The 16760-nt window shown below is 46.3% G+C and overlaps 1 protein-coding gene across 7 annotated transcripts in view; it reads left to right on the top strand.

The window, feature by feature from the left end:
• LOC143942800 (NACHT, LRR and PYD domains-containing protein 3-like) overlaps positions 1-16760 on the top strand; it is a 415453-nt gene that overhangs the window by 314852 nt on the left and 83841 nt on the right. For 6 of the 7 annotated variants that reach the window (XM_077464200.1, XM_077464197.1, XM_077464199.1 and 3 more), the window contains exon 9: positions 9898-10062. The exons of the other annotated variant lie outside the window; for it this stretch is intronic. In XM_077464200.1, the coding sequence (XP_077320326.1) occupies positions 9898-10062 (165 nt within the window). The remainder of the gene's footprint in view (positions 1-9897; positions 10063-16760) is intronic. 7 annotated transcript variants of the gene reach the window in all.

Consider the following 16760-nt stretch of genomic DNA (forward strand, 5'->3'; position numbering starts at 1 on the left):
TAAATAAATTCTCTTCATCAGGGGTATGTATAATTCACATAAGACAGTAATCAGAAACTGGAAATCTGAGATTGAAACAAAATCAAATTGAAATTAGTATATCAACATATCAATCGTCTAATAACAATCAGTATAGGCTATTATCCATAAAAAAGAAAGGGAAAAAAAGAAAAACACTAACCAATATGGTGTCCAGGTTATGTATGCCAGACATGAAAAGTATGAGTGATACAAGCACGGACGGGGGGGGGGGGGGGGGGGGCAAAGAAAACACATGCATCATATATCCAATATGACAAAGAACTGAACCAACATTTAGAGCAATACAATAAGGGAATTTTGATCAAAAAGGAGACTAAATTCCTAAAAGATCAGAGGACCTTTCACAAACAAAGGGCCTATAGCTGGAAAAGTTTGCAGGCCCAAACAAGATTCAAGGCTAGATCTGGAAAGTCTAATATTGACCCTGGTCTTTCTGATGCATCCTCAGTTTCATCAACTTCCTCCAAGGGCTCTAGAGGACCCAGAAAACCCAATAAAACCAAAAGAAATCCTAGTGGGAATAGGCCAAATTTCAAGAAACCAATATCGGAACCAGCAGGGACCTTGATTTCCCCTAGTTCCAACCAATCCTTGTCTGGTAACCCAATGGGTGGTTCAATTGCTGCTTCATCGAAAGATGAAACAGTTGCACCCATATTTAAAACTCAGCCGGCCACCAAAAGTTCCACCACAAGTGGAAAATTAGGTTTTAGCAATACCTCTGATAGGCTTACCTATTCCAGTACTGTAAATGACTCACAATGAATGGCAACCAGTGGGGATAGGTCCACTACCCCCATTCCCACTCTAGATGATATTTCTGAACTCAATGTGGTTAACCTGTCCTCCTATGGTCTTGACCCCATTGAAATTCAAGTCTTAGCTCGAGGACTGAGTTTTTGCCCAAATTAAAACTTGGACAAATTCGAAGTCCTTAAGGACTTGCAATTATTTGCAAGAAAATTGATCCTAAAACAATTATACTCTAAAGATACTCCTGTTAAGCCCGACTTTGAGATCCAGGAACTGAAGGCTCTTGACAATCTCATTGAATTGCTAGAGGAAAATGACTCCCCTGACCTAATTGACCGTATCGACTTGGAATATCTTCTAGGTCGTTTCGACCAGTCAGATTTACCATCAGTTCCCCAAACTGCACTGAAAAAGAAATCCGACCATTTTTCGTCTTTAATCACAAACACTAATGTTTTGGCATTTGTCAAACTCACGTGTAAGGAAATCTGTCAGATTAACATTACAAATGTGGATGGTGATAATTTATCCAAGCCTGAGAGACAAGCTTTGAAATCCTTAGCAAACAATACATCCATTACTATCAAGCCATCTGACAAAGGTGGCAATATAGTAGTCATGGATAATACTTTTTATGTTGAAATGTGCAATAAGATTTTGAATAAGGACTGGTACAAAAAGATCTAAGGGGAGCTCGTTGCAAGATTCTATCAGGAGTTTTATAGCCTTGTGGACCATGCAAGGTCCACCAATATAATTAACAAAAATTAGTGGGAATTTATGAGAACCAAAAACCCCCACATTCCAACTTTTTACTGTTTACCAAAATTACATAAGAGTATACATAACCCTTCTGGCCGCCCGATAATCTCAGGAAATGGTTTGATCACAGCCAAACTAAGCGAATGGGTCGATGAACATCTCCGCCGGTATGTAGCAGAGTTACCCAGGTACATCCAAGATACTATGAAACTTCTACAAAGCATTGATGGTATTTGTATTCCACCCACTGCCACGCTCGTGGCAGTGGATATGGAAGCTTTGTATAGTTCTATTCCTCATGAGAAAGGGATGGCCTGTATTAGAAATATTCTATCTAGAGATGTGGGGCTGGATCCATCTATTAAGAACTTCATTTTGGATGCCCTTGATTTCATTCTCCATCATAATCACTTTGTCTTTAATGGTTCCCACTTCCTCCAGGTAGAGGGCGTGGCTATGGGGACTTCATGTGCCCCGTCGTACGCCAATCTGTACCTGGGGGAGTGGGAACAAGCCATTAATAATGATAAAAACTTCAGTTCACTTATGGGAAATGTATCCATGTGGGCACGTTATATTGATGATATACTGTTGGTTTGGAATGGCCCTGTTGAACTGTTGCAATAATTTCTGATTGGGCTCAATCACAACAAGTTCAACCTTAATTTTACGATGGCTCACGACAAGTCAAACATTACTTTCCTGGATGTGACCATCCACAAGGACGAAAGAGGGTACCTGAGTACTAGCTTCTACAGGAAACCCACAGCGGGTAACTCCATTTTACACGCAACCAGTTTTCGCCCCTGAACACTTATCAACTCTATCCCATATGGCCAATATCTTAGAACAAGAAGGAATTGTTCGATGATGATCTTGTCTTCAAAAAGGAGGCAGATCTCCTCAGAGTGAGACTCCTCAATCGCGGATACTCCAAAACATGTCTCAAAAATGCTTTCAAAAGGGCATGTGGCAGAGCTAGAAATTATATACTCTATAACCCCTCCTCTAAAAACAGGAAGGTGAATCCGATCTCTATCATTACAAGTTATTCTAATCAGTCTAACAAAGTTCAAACTATTGTACGTCAGTTCTGGCATGTCTTAACTATGGACCCTACTATTGGCCCATTTATTTCCAACACTCCATCATTTACTTTTAGGAAGGCCAGGTCCCTACGGGACCAACTAGTATCCAGTGAATTCAAGAAGGGTAATCAAAGGGACCCATGTAAACACTTCAGGACCTTCACATGTGGTGGATGTGGCTACTGCCGCTTTATGAACACCACCACCAATTTGGTGCTCCCCAATGGTGAGCAATACAGACCCCGACACTATGCAAACTGCAAAACGCCAGGTGTAGTATATCTTCTCCTGTGCAGTTGCAATTGCTTCTATGTGGGGAAAACAATTCAAGAGTTCTGGAAGAGAGCATACCGACATCTGATATCCTTACAATCCTGTACCCCCACACTCCCTCTGGGTAGGCATGCCACCACTATTCACGCTGGAGTATGCCTCAAATTCTCCTTTTTCATCCTTGATCGTGTCCACTTTGGAGCATGGGGGGTGATCACAATCGAACTTTACTCCAGTGTGAACAGTGCTGGATTTTTAGGGTAAATGCTACCTCCCCTCCTGCCCTTAATGGCACTATATCATTTAGGCCATTTCTGGAGGGTTTTTCATCTGGGGGTTGTGAATGGGAGCCTTCCAATTATTAGAGCCCGTCTTTTTGGTTTTTGTTTCTGTTTTTGTTTGTTTTTGTGGCCCTTCTTTGTGGGTTTCCATTACAACTGCATCTGTTCTATGCTACATCTTTTGTTGCATTGCCTGGTCCTTTTTCCCATATCACAACACCCCCCCTTTTTTTTGTTCCTCCCTCTCTCTGGCTGATTGATGTTTCATGCCCCGGTGGGGTCATCCGCGCTCGCGCCGCTCTTAACAGTTTCTCCACTCGGCCCACAGAAGAACGCCATTGTGGCATATTTATGCACAATTCGGCGGCCTCTGTTTACATCTGGTCATGTGACCTGCATTTCCTGGTCACGTGGCTAGGGTATGTGCGCCGAGGGGTGGCTGCACGGGACACCTTATCCGCTTCACTTCAGCCAGTTGTGGTGGTGGCTCTGCGTCCCTGTAACGTCTGGCTTGTTGATGCCGCTCATCGTGATGACGGAGGGCGGCCCGTTCTCACACCGCCGCCCTGAGGGACCACCCACTGCTTCCTGCTTCTGATCATGGGATGCTGCCCATCACTGGATATGTGACGCCGCTTGGGTTACCATGATGACGGCGGGCTGGCTGTTCGTGGGGACCACCCACTGGCTCTGCGACGGCGGTAACATTTCCGCCATTTTGTGTTTGTACCGGGGGTCTAAGTACGTTGCCACCCAGTACTGGTCCTTGACCCTTATGCTTTTTATACGGGGGTCCCTCTTAAAACACTGGAGCACGAAGGCCCCCATTTGCACTAAAGTGGAAGCGGTGTGGTGGCCTGGCTCCTGCTCATCATCCAGGATATAGTCGTCCTCTTCATTCTCCTCTCCCCATCCATGCACAACAGGGATCCCAGAAAGGTTTAAAGCATACTCTTCTTGCTCCTCCTCATCCGCCCCGGCACCATCCTCCTCTGACTCCTCTTCAGACTCCTGTTGTTGACTTGTCTCAGATAGAGTAGCCCCCCCTGGGAGTTCATCCAGCATTGCGACTTCCTCATCTTCCCGCTCCTGCTCCTCCACAGCTTGATCAATGACACGACACAATGCACGCTCCATAAAGAAGGCATAAGGTACCATTTTACTGATGGCGCCATGGCTGCGACTGACCAGTTTGGTGATCTCCTCAAATGGCCGCAGAAGTCTGCATGCGTCGCGCATGAGCAGCCACTGGCGCGGTGAAAAAAAACCCAGCTCCCCAGAACCGTTTCTGCCGCAGAGTTCATACAGGTAGACATTAACTGCACGTTTCTGCTGGAGCAGCCTATCAAGCATATAGAAGGTTGAGTTCCATCGCGTTGGGCAACCGCAAATAAGACGCCTGACCGGCAGATTGTGTTGCCGCTGAATGTCAGCAAGGCGAGCCATGGCCGTGTAAGATCTTCTGAAATGGGCCGAGATTTTCCTTGCCTGCCGCAAGATGTCCTGGACCCCAGGGTATTTGACAACGAATCGCTGCACAACCAAGTTTAAGACGTGTGTCATGCATGGCACGTGCGTGATTTTGCCCTGTTTCAATGCGCTAAGCAGATTGGCACCGTTGTCACACACCACTTTACCAACTGTCAAATTGAGCGGTGTTAGCCACTGATCTGCCTGTGAACGCAAAGCTGAAAGGAGTGCTGGGCCAGTGTGGCTCTTGGCTTCCAGGCACAACAGACGCAGCACGGCATGGCAACGTCTCACCTGGCATGTGGAATAGGTTCTGGGGAGCTTGGGCGGTGCAGCGGAAGAGACGCTAGCAGCGGAAAAGGAGGAGGCAGCTGAGGAGGAGAGGGAGGAGGATGGAGTAGGAGGAGGAGGAGAAGAAGAGTCAGGCCTGCATGCAATCCGTGGCAGTAAAACCAAATCTACACGGGTGCCACGGGTTACATGCTTGACGGCCGTCAGAAGGTTCACCCAGTGGGCAGTAAAAGTGATATACCTTCCCTGCCCGTGTTTGCTAGACCACGTGTCTGTGGTCAGATGCATCTTGGCACCGACACTGTGTGCCAGAGATACATTCACTTGCCGCTGAACATGGCCATATAGCTCTGGGATGCCCTTCTCTGAGAAATACTTCCTTCCTGGGACCTTCCATTGTGGTGTTCCAATGGCCACAAATTTGCGAAAGGCCTCCAAGTCCACCAGTTTATATGGCAGTAGTTGGCGGGCTATGAGTTCTGACAAGCCAGCCGTCAATCGTTGGGCAAGAGGGTTATCCGGCGTCATCATTTTTTTACGCTCGAACATTAGGCCCACGGAAGCCTGCCTTTTTGCAGAAAAATGTGAGCTTGGCGTGATGGAGGGTGGAGTGGAGGACAATTGTGAGGAGAGAGGAGAAGGAGAAGTAGAAGACGAGGCTGGACGGTGAGAGCCTGCAGTGTGGCTTTGTGTGTTCCGTTGCTCCCACTCAGCTCGGTGATGGCTGCCCATGTGCCTTCTTAAGGCGGTCGTCCCTAGGTGAGTGTTGGGCTTACCGCAACTAATGCGTTGACTGCAAAGATTGCAGATGGCAACGCTATTGTCAGCAGCAGACACGTTAAAAAAGCCCACACTGCGGAGCCATCTGCCGGTGTCCTGGGAGCGCCAGATGTGACGGTACATGGTCGATGACTCGCTCCTGATACATTTTCAGTCTGCTTTGTCCCTCCTGTGCAATATAAGTTATTCCTGCTTCTCCTCCCTATCTGCTGGTCCATATCTCCCTCTGAACTCCCCTCCTCTTCCTCTCTTGTGGGCACCCACGTGACATCACTAGACACGTCATCATCAACGTCACCTTCCCCACCGCTATAAGTAGAGATCTCGGAGTAGGCAGCAACACCGGGGACCAACCTCCTCCTTGGGCTGATCTGGGTACTGTCGTCAGACTGCTGAGTAGCGGTTGTTGCTACCTCCTCTTCCTGATCCAATACCAAGAGTGGCTGCGCATCAGAAATGTCCTCTTGATATGGATCGGAAAATAATTCCTGTGACTCAAGCGGAAGGTATGTGGTGGTGGTGGTGGTGGTGTTGTTGGTGGTAGTGTCTTTGGGGGTGCACATAGCAGAGAGTGAAGAAGAGGGTGCAGATCGAGAGGATGAGGAGGGTGCAGAAGAGTAAGGCTGAGTGAGCCACTCAACCAAGTCTGGTGCGTCCTTTAAAGTAATTGAACGCACCTTCTGCAACTTCCCACTTTAGCTCAAGGCTGTTGCTCCTGCCCTACCCCTACCACCCCTGCGGAAGGGCCTGCCTCTTCCTCTGCCTGTCATTTTTTAAACGACCCTGTGACAAAACTCTTAGTCCCTATACCGATGAAGGACTGCTGCAGTATAGGGCAGCGGTCAACAGTAGTGCACCTCAACCCTATGTATTGTGGACCGATACCAGTCCTTACAGAACAGCAAAGGAATATATAGAAGAGCACCAAATCAGTAAAAAGTGCATTTATTTTATATAATTAATAAAAGTCTCACTTACATCCATAATTATTATTGTCCTCCGTTTGATAGTCAAATCACTGTTCCCTTTCGCTGGTGCTGTTACTGGATGAATCCTCCTCCACAGTGATCTAGGGGAAGCTCTGCTGTGTTCTGTGATGCACAGAGACTCAGACTGGCTCGTAGGCAGCGTGTGACATCAGCCGGGGAGGTACCCAAAAGCACAACGCGTTTCTGAGCTTGCGCAAGCCTCGTTCGGGCATGCGCGCTCCTTTCTCAAGTGCAGGTATAGGCAATGCTGCAGTGGACTGCTCTTAAATAGGAGAGTGAATAGATAATGACAGACAAGATAGCAATTAACCCTATAATCGATGCAAGCTGGTTGAGAGGGTTATACTAATGATAATACAATGGCAAGTGAGTAAAATATATGGTAACAAAGGTGAACTTGAAAAAGGTGAAACGTTTTAGAGAAGAGTTATATATATAGGGAACAAAGAATGTATGTATAAAAGAGTTGTGGAAAATGAACAGAAATGAAAAAAACAATGAAAATGAAAAATAAAAAATACAAAATAAAAATAAAAATTCCAAGTACTGTTTTCTCAGATAAATTTTTTAAAGAACATCTTTCTTTGATAAAAACTGTTTTGAATTTATTTTAATGAACAATACAGACTGAACTGAAAAGGACACACCAGTATCTTTTAAAGCGCTAGTATCTTGTGTTGTTTTTTTTATCATATGCTTACAGAACAGCAGACTGTACCTCACTCAACCCTATGTACTGTAGCACCCTACACCAAGTTACCAGTCCTTATAAGGACCTTTGTGGACCAAGTAGGTTGTGTGTAACTGATTAGCAGACTGTACGTCAGTCCCTATACTGCTGAAGGACTGCTGCAGTATAGGGCAGCGGTCAGCAGTGGTGCACCTCAACCCTATCTATTGTGGACCAATACCGGTCCTTACAGAACAGCAGACTGTACCTCACTCAACCCTATGTACTGTAGCACCCTGGACCTTACCAGTCCTTATAAGGACCTTTGTGGACCAAGTAGGTTGTGTGTGACTGATTAGCAGACTGCACGTCAGTCCCTATACTGCTGAAGGACTGCTGCAGTATAGGGCAGCGGTCAGCAGTGGTGCACCTCAACCCTATCTATTGTGGACTGATACCGGTCCTTACAGAACAGCAGACTGTACCTCACTCAACCCTATGTACTGTAGCACCCTGGACCTTACCAGTCCTTATAAGGACCTTTGTGGACCAAGTAGGTTGTGTGTGACTGATTAGCAGACTGTACATCAGTCCCTATACTGCTGAAGGACTGCTGCAGTATAGGGCAGCGGTCAGCAGTAGTGCACCTCAACCCTATGTATTGTGGACCGATACCAGTCCTTACAGAACGGCAGACTGTACCTCACTCAACCCTATGTACTGTAGCACCCTACACAGACCAAGTTACCAGTCCTGATAAAGAGCTTTGTGGAACAAGTGAGTTGTGAATGATTAGCAGACTGCAGCAAAAGGGCAGCAGTCAAGTATAATATTCTTTCTATATTTGGAAGAAAGAATATTATACGTGTACAAGCCTATTACCATACCACTGATACCAGTCCTGAAAAGAACCTTTGTGGAACTAATAGTAACAGCTACTGTTTAAACTGACCCTCACTGCCTGACACACTGCTTCCTTCCTGTCCCTATACAAACTGGCAAAACAGAGGAGACTGGAACAATAACTGGTTACTCGAATAGCACTTTTGTGGACCTGATAGTAACAGCTAATGATGATGATGACTAATCTGGCTGTCCCTAAAATAGCAGCACACAGCGCTCTGTCCCTTTATCTAAACTGACAAAAGACACTCAGGCTGCTGCAACAATCAGTAGCACAGCAAACCTATATACACCTAACACCTATACCAGTCCTGAAAGGAACTTTTGTGTACCAAATAGCTAGCGTTTTATCTCTCCCTGCTCCAAACAGCAACCTTTCCCTATAGTGACAGAAGAAAGAATGTAAAATGGCCGCCGGATCGGGTGTATTTATAAGTTAGGGGGAATGTCCAAGTGTCCATGTGCTGTCATGTCTCAATTGGCTGTCCTGTACCCCATGATGGATGTGTCATCAGGTCAAAGTTCCTTTACACAGTAAAAACACGGAAGTTCGCCGGGCGAACAGCGCCAATATTCTGCCGAAATGGCGGACCGCGAACAGCCGAAATTCGCCGCGAAACGACCGCCGGGCGAACTGTTCGGCCATCCCTAGTGGTGAATGGGTTGTAGAAAATCCACTTTTTCACATTTATGAACTTTCTCTTGATGTTTGCATTTTTTTAAGATAACTTTGTTGCTCTTTATGTTTATTTATTTTTGTACATTATATGTTATATAGATTGAAGTAGCTGTGAATAGGTTGCAGGAGATCTGCCTTCGTTTACATTTATGAAAGTGTATTTTTGTGGTGAATGTAATTGTTATATCTGATCCCTATTGGTGGAATTATCACATCTAATATATTATAGAATACTGCAGCACTAGTATATAACATTCACACAATATAAATGTGAAAATATAACAATAAAAGTTAGACTCCTCAACACAAAACTCCCTATAAGTGTATATATAACAATGGTATGGAGACTATTTCACTGATAACTAATGAAGAGAATTTATAATCAGCATATATAAAATTAGTTCAGTAATATTAGTACAAATTTTCAAAAAAAAGTCCAAATAAAGAACGGTAATAATAAAATCTTCTCCACACCATAAGATCAAATCCTCCACCATAATGTTGAAAGGAAATCCCAAAGTACAATGGTGTCACTTTTAGTCAATGAAGTTTCCACAACATGAGTGAGACTTCTGTGGCCATCAAAGTGAATCCCCTACAATTGAATCCAAGACTTAACAGAAGGTTGGAGGTGAAAGCCTAGAGGTCAGTGTGAGTGTGTATGGTCCAGTCCCCATACAGGAATAATGAAGTGATCACACCACCTCATCCACTTTTCATGTCACATTTAGTAATTGGGGTCCACAAAAAGAGAAATCCTCCAATAGTGTAGATGATCGATCGTGTTTTATAAAGTGATCTCATATTAATGATTCCAATAAAGAGAAATGAGTTCCGTTCATGTTGAGAATAGTTACATTCATTCCTGGGGGAGAAATTCATTTTCTTCTGGTAACATTCTTCTCTTCTTCTACAGATTGTCCTATAATCACCTGACAGACAGTTCCTGCCCCCACCTGGCATCTGGAATAAGAAATAACCAGACACTGAGGACACTGATCCTGACTGGGAACAATCTGGAGGGTCCTCATTTCAGGGATCTGATGGAAGCTCTGACAACAAGCCGGATAGAGGAATTACAGTGAGTATAACAGGACTGACTGAGACAATAATATTCCGGGACAATTTTATATATAAACCACATAAATAATATAGAAATATAAGAAAGTCATCAAAATCCAACTTTAGGCTCCATAAGGCTCCATGCACACTGGGCTTAAATAAATGTCTGTTCCCTTGACAGAAAAGATGTTCATATAGAGAGTTTATTGTACAAAATCTTGATGAGTTTAGGAGAGTTTTGCATTTTTTCTGCCAGAAAGCTCCAATCAGAAACCTGAACCAGACGAGTTTTGCTTTTACCTGCCCCAAAATATTGATCTCAAAATATGTCTGTAATTGCCCCAATGTGTATGGAGACATAGGAGAACATGGAGCTGCTTCTACAGGCAGAACACAAAACTCGTAGCAGCAATTTTTTGACCACTTCAGCCCCCGGAAGATTTGGCTGCTGAATGACCAGGCCATTTTTTACGATTCAGCACTGCGCCACTGACAATTGTGAGGTTGTGCGGAGCTGCACCCAAACAAAATGTGTGTGTTTTTTTTCCCACAAGTAGAGCTTTCTTTTGGTGGTATTTGATTGCCTCTGCGCTTTTTATTTTTTGCTCCATAAACAAAAAAAGTGTCAATTTTGAAAAAAACACAATATCTTGTATTTTTGCTATAATAAATATCCTCTTTTTTAAAAAAAGCTAATTTTTTTCTCAGTTTAGGCTGATATGTATTCTTCTACATATTTTTGGTAAAAAAAATCGCAATAAGCATATATTGATTGGTTTACGCAAAAATTATAGTGTCTGCAAAATAGGAGATATATTTATTATTATTTTTACTAGTAATGACGGCGATTTTTATTGGGACTGCGACATTATGGTGGACACATAGGACACTTTTTGGGACCATTGGCATTTATACAGCGATCAGTGCTATAAAAATGCACTGATTACTGTAAAAATGTCACTGCAGGGAAGGGGTTGACACTAGGGGGCGATCAAGGGGTTAACTGTGTTCCCTAAGTGTGTTTCTAACTGTAGGGAGAGGGGCTGACCCAGAGGAAGTGATGGATTGCGGTTCTTAGCTATTAGGAACACACGATCTGTCACTCTTCACAGAACAGAACAGGGATTTGTGTGTTTCCACACACACATCCCAGTTCTGCCTCGTGCCCATGATCGCTCTTGGCTGGCGGTCATCGTGAATGTCGGCCACGGGCATTGGCATCCTACAGTGCAATGGGCACGTGCGCGCACCTGCTATCCCGATTCCGGTAGCCGATGTATAGCTACGATGGTTCACGGGATTGTGCTGACCTGCCACAGAAAAATGACGGCGGCTGGTCACCAAGCGGTTAAGCCAGTGTGCATGGAGTCTAAATATCCAATCCTGGACTGTTACACTATAATACCAAAAGTATTGAGACGCCTGCCTTTAGGCTAGGTTCACACTGCTGCGAATTTTATTGTGAATCTGAGCCATTGCGATTTCTTAAATTTGCAAGTCATTTGAATTACATAGAATAACATTAGTGCCGTTCACATCAATGCGTTGTGAATATAACCTGCGATGCAAATTCAGCTCCATAGACTGCAAAATTTGCAGTAGAATCGCAAGAGTGCATATAGAATTTGCAATGCAAATTCGCAACGCGATCAGGTCAAAATTGAGCTAAATTCGCACTCCAGCAATGTGAATGTAGCCTAATACACACATGAACTTGAATGGCAATCCTAGTCTTAGTCCGTAGGGTTTAATATTGAGTTGGCCCACCCTTTGCAGCTATATAAGGTTCAACTCTTCTGGGAAGGCCATCCACAAGGTTTAGGAGTGTGTCTATGGGGATATTTGACCATTCTTCCCGAAGCACATTTGTGAGGTCAGGCACTGATATCGGATGAGAAGGCCTGGCTTGCAGTCTCCGCTCTAATTCATCCTAAATAGGGATGGCCAAACGGTTCGCCCGGCGGTCGTTTCGCGCTGAATTTCGGCTGTTCGCGGTTCGCCCGATCGGCGGACTATTGGCGCCGTTCGCCCGGCGGACTTCCGTGTTTACTGTGTAAAAGAACTTTGACCTATGATGACACATCCATCATGGGGTACAGGACAGCCAATTGAGACGTAACAGCACATGGACACTTGGACATTCCCCCTAACTTATAAATACACCCGATCCGGTGGCCATTTTACATTCTTTCTTCTGTCACTATAGGGAGAGGTTGCTGTGTGGAGCAGGGAGAGATTGCAGTGACCCAAATCGCTAGCTACTTGGTACACAAAAGTTATTTTCAGGACTGGTATAGGTGTTAGGTGTAGTTCAGGATATAGGTTTGCTGTGCTAGTGATTGTTGCAGCAGCCTGAGTGTCTTTTGTCAGTTTAGAGAAAGGGACAGGACGGTGTGTGCTGCAGAGACAGTCAGTTTAGTCATTAGCTGTTACTTTCAGGTCCACAAAAGTGCTATTCCAGTTATTGTTCCAGTAGCGTCTGTTTTGTCAGTTTATATAGGGACAGGCAGGAAGCTGTGTGTGAGGCAGTGAGGGTCAGTTTAATCAGTAGCTGTTACTATATTAGGTCCACAAAGGTTCTTTTCAGGACTGGTATCAGTGGTATGGTAATAGGCTTGTACACGTATAATATTCTTTCTTCCAAATATAGAAAGAATATTATACTTGACTGCTGCCCTTCTGCTGCAGTCTGCTAATCAGTCAGCCCTATACTGCAGCAGTCCTTCATCGGTATAGGGACTGACGTACAGTCTGCTAATCAGTCACACACAACCTACTTGGTCCACAAAGGTCCTTATAAGGACTGGTAAGGTATAGGGTACTACAGTACATAGGGTTGAGTGAGGTACAGTCTGCCATTCTATAAGGACTGGTATCGGTCCACAATACATAGGGTTGAGGTGCACTACTGCTGACCGCTGCCCTATACTGCAGCAGTCCTGCATCAGTATAGGGACTGACGTACAGTCTGCTAATCAGTCACACACAACCTACTTGTTCCACAAAGGTCCTTATAAGGACTGGTAACCTGGTGTAGGGTGCTATAGTACATAGGGTTGAGTGAGGTACAGTCTGCTACTCTATAAGGACTGGTATAGGTCCACAATACATAGGGTTGAGGTGCACTACTGCTGACCGCTGAGGTGCACTACTGCAGCAGTCCTTCATTGGTATAGGGACTGAGAGTTTTGTCACAGGGTCATATAAAAAATGACAGGCAGAGGAAGAGGCAGGCCCTTCCGCAGGGGTGGTAGGGGTAGGGCAGGAGCAAGTTGCAGAAGGTGCGTTCAATTACTTTAAAGGACGCACCAGACTTGGTTGAATGGCTCGCTCAGCCTTACTCTTCTGCACCCTCCTCATCCTCTTGATCTACACCCTCTTCTTCACTCTCTGCTATGTGCACCCCCAAAGACACTACCACCAACAACACCACCACCACCACATACCTTCCGCTTGAGTCACAGGAATTATTTTCCGATCCATATCAAGACATTTTTGATGCGCAGTCACTCTTGGTATTGGATCAGGAAGAGGAGGTAGCAACAACCGCTACTCAGCAGTCTGACAACAGTACCCAGATCAGCCCAAGGAGGAGGTTGGTCCCCGGTGTCGCTGCCTACTCCGAGATCTCTACTTATAGCGATGGGGAAGGTGACGTCGATGATGACATGTCTAGTGATGTCACGTGGGTGCCCACAAGAGAGGAAGAGGAGGGGAGTTCAGAGGGAGATATGGACCAGCAGATAGGGAGGAAAAGCAGGAATAACTTACATTGCACAGGAGGGCCAAAGCAGACTGCAAATGTATCAGGAGCGAGTCATCGACCATGTACGGTCACATCTGGCGCTCCCAGGACACTGGCACATGGCTCCGCAGTGTGGGCTTTTTTTAATGTGTTCGCTGCTGACAATAGCGTTGCCATCTGCAATCTTTGCAGTCAACGCATTAGTCGCGTTAAGCCCAACACTCACCTAGGGATGACCGCCTTAAGAAGGCACATGAGCAGCCATCACCGAGCCCAGTGGGAGCAACGGAACACACAAAGCCACACTCCAGGCTCTCACCGTCCAGCCTCGTCTTCTACTTCTTCTCCTCTCTCCTCTCTTGTCCTCCACTCCACCTTCCATCACGCCAAGCTCACGTTTTTCTGCAAAAAGGCAGGTTTCCGTGGGCCTAATGTTCGTGCGTAAAAAAATGATGACGCCGGATAACCCTCTTGCCCAAAGGTTGACGGCTGGCTTGTCAGAACTCATAGCCTGCCAACTACTGCCATATAAACTGGTGGACTCGGAGGCCTTTCGCAAATTTGTGGCCATTGGAACACCACAATGGAAGGTCCCAGGAAGGAAGTATTTCTCAGAGAAGGGCATCCCAGAGCTATATGGCCATGTTCAGCGGCAAGTGAATGTATCTCTGGCACACAGTGTCGGTGCCAAGATACATCTGACCACAGACATGTGGTCTAGCAAACACGGGCAGGGAAGGTATATCACTTTTACTGCCCACTGGGTGAACCTTCTGACGGCCGTCAAGCATGTAACCCGTGGCACCCGTGTAGATTTGGTTTTACCGCCACGGATTGCATGCAGGCCTGACTCTTCTTCTCCTCCTCCTCCTACTCCATCCTCCTCCCTCTCCTCCTCGGCTGACTCCTCCTGTTCCGCTGCTAGCATCTCTTCCACTGCACCGCCCAAGCTCCCCAGAACCTATTCGACATGCCAGGTGAGACGTTGCCATGCCGTGCTGTGTCTGTTGTGCCTGGAAGCCAAGAGCCACACTGGCCCGGCACTCCTTTCAGCTTTGCGTTCACAGGCAGATGAGTGGCTAACACCGCTCAATTTGACAGTTGGTAAAGTAGTGTGTGACAACGGTGCCAATCTGCTTAGCGCATTGAAACAGGGCAAAATCACGCACCTGCCATGCATGGCACACGTCTTAAACTTGGTCGTGCAGCGATTCGTTGTCAAATACCCTGGGGTCCAGGACATCTTGCGGCAGGCAAGGAAAATCTCGGCCCATTTCAGAAGATCTAACACGGCCATGGCGCGCCTTGCTGACATTCAGCGGTGACACAATCTGCCGGTCAGATGTCTTATTTGCGATTGCCCGACGCGATGGAACTCAACCTTCTATATGCCTGATAGGCTGCTCCAGCAGAAACGTGCAGTTAACGTCTACCTGTATGAACTCTGCGGCAGAACCGGTTCTGGGGAGCTGGGGGTTTTTTCACCGCCCCAGTGGCTGCTCATGCGCGACGCATGCAGACTTCTGCGCCCATTTGAGGAGATCACCAAACTGGTCAGTCGCAGCCATGGCGCCATCAGTGACATGGTACCTTATGCCTTCTTTATGGAGCGTGTATTGCGTCGTGTCATTGATCAAGCTGTGGAGGAGCGGGAAGATGAGGAAGTCGCAATGCTGGATGAATTCCCAGGGGGGCTACTCTATCTGAGACAAGTCAACAACAGGAGTCTGAAGAGGAGTTAGAGGAGGATGGTGCCGGGGCGGATGAGGAGGAGCAAGAAGAGCATGCTTTAAACCTTTCTGGGATCCCTGTTGTGCGTGGATGGGGAGAGGAGAATGAAGAGGATGACATTATCCTGGATGATGAGCAGGAGCCAGGCCACCACACCACTTCCAGTTTAGTGCAAATGGGGGCCTTCATGCTCCAGTGTTTTAATAGGGACCCCCGTATAAAAAGCATAAGGGTCAAAGACCAGTACTGGGTAGCAACGTACTTAGACCCCCGGTACAAACACAAAATGGCAGAAATGTTACCGCCGTCACAGAGGGCTGTCAGAATGGAGCACTTCCAGGCCTTGCTTCGGGAAATGCTGCATTCTGCTTTTGCGTGCGCTGGCAGAGGAGCAATTCCCACTCCCAGAGAAGGAGTTGCGGGTACCAATCCAACAGCACCTGCAAGAAGAGGCCAGTTTGAAGATGTGTTGGTGACTTCTGATATGAGGTCATTCTTTCAGCCGACCCATCGACAGGTGTCATCCGGATCCAGCATCAGGGAACGCCTAGACCGTCAGGTGTCCGACTACATCGGGTTAATGGCCGATGTGGACGCTCTGAGGAGTGATGAACCCCTGAACTACTGGGTGGGCAGGCTTGACCTCTGGCCAGAGCTTGCCCAATTTGCAATTGAACTGTTGGCTTGCCCCTCGTCCAGTGTCCTGTCCGAAAGGACGTTCAGCGCAGCAGGGGGGATCGTGACCGATAAGCGTACTCGCCTAGCTCACGACAGTGTTAACTACCTCACATTTCTAAAAATGAATGAGGCATGGATCTCGGAGGAATTCAACACATGTGACCAGTAGACCATGTATATGTCGATAAACAATTTTTTTAATCGAGCACACAGACCTTCTTTCTTCATTTGGCTCACTTCCTTGTCCAAAAAAAGCACACCGTACTATCCTCCATACTCTTTGAAGAGGTTGAGCGGTGTCATATTTCTACTGGGGCTGCTTATTATGAGGGGCTCCCACCATCCATGTGCTGTGCTGAGTTCCTCCTTGGGCTGTACCTCTGCTGTGCATATTATGAGGGGCTCCCACCATCCCTGTGCTATGCTCATTATGAGGGGCTCCCACCATCCCTGTGCTGTGCTGACTTCCTCCAGGGGCTGCTTATTATGAGGGGCTCCCACCATCCCTGTTCTCTGCTGACATCCTCCTGGGGCTGTAGCTCTGCTGTGCATATTATGAGGGG

Source organism: Lithobates pipiens, unplaced genomic scaffold, assembly GCF_037356315.1.
Source record: "Lithobates pipiens isolate NorthernLeopardFrog02 unplaced genomic scaffold, aLitPip1_a1.2 Scaffold_30, whole genome shotgun sequence".
NCBI classification, from domain to species: domain Eukaryota; kingdom Metazoa; phylum Chordata; class Amphibia; order Anura; family Ranidae; genus Lithobates; species Lithobates pipiens.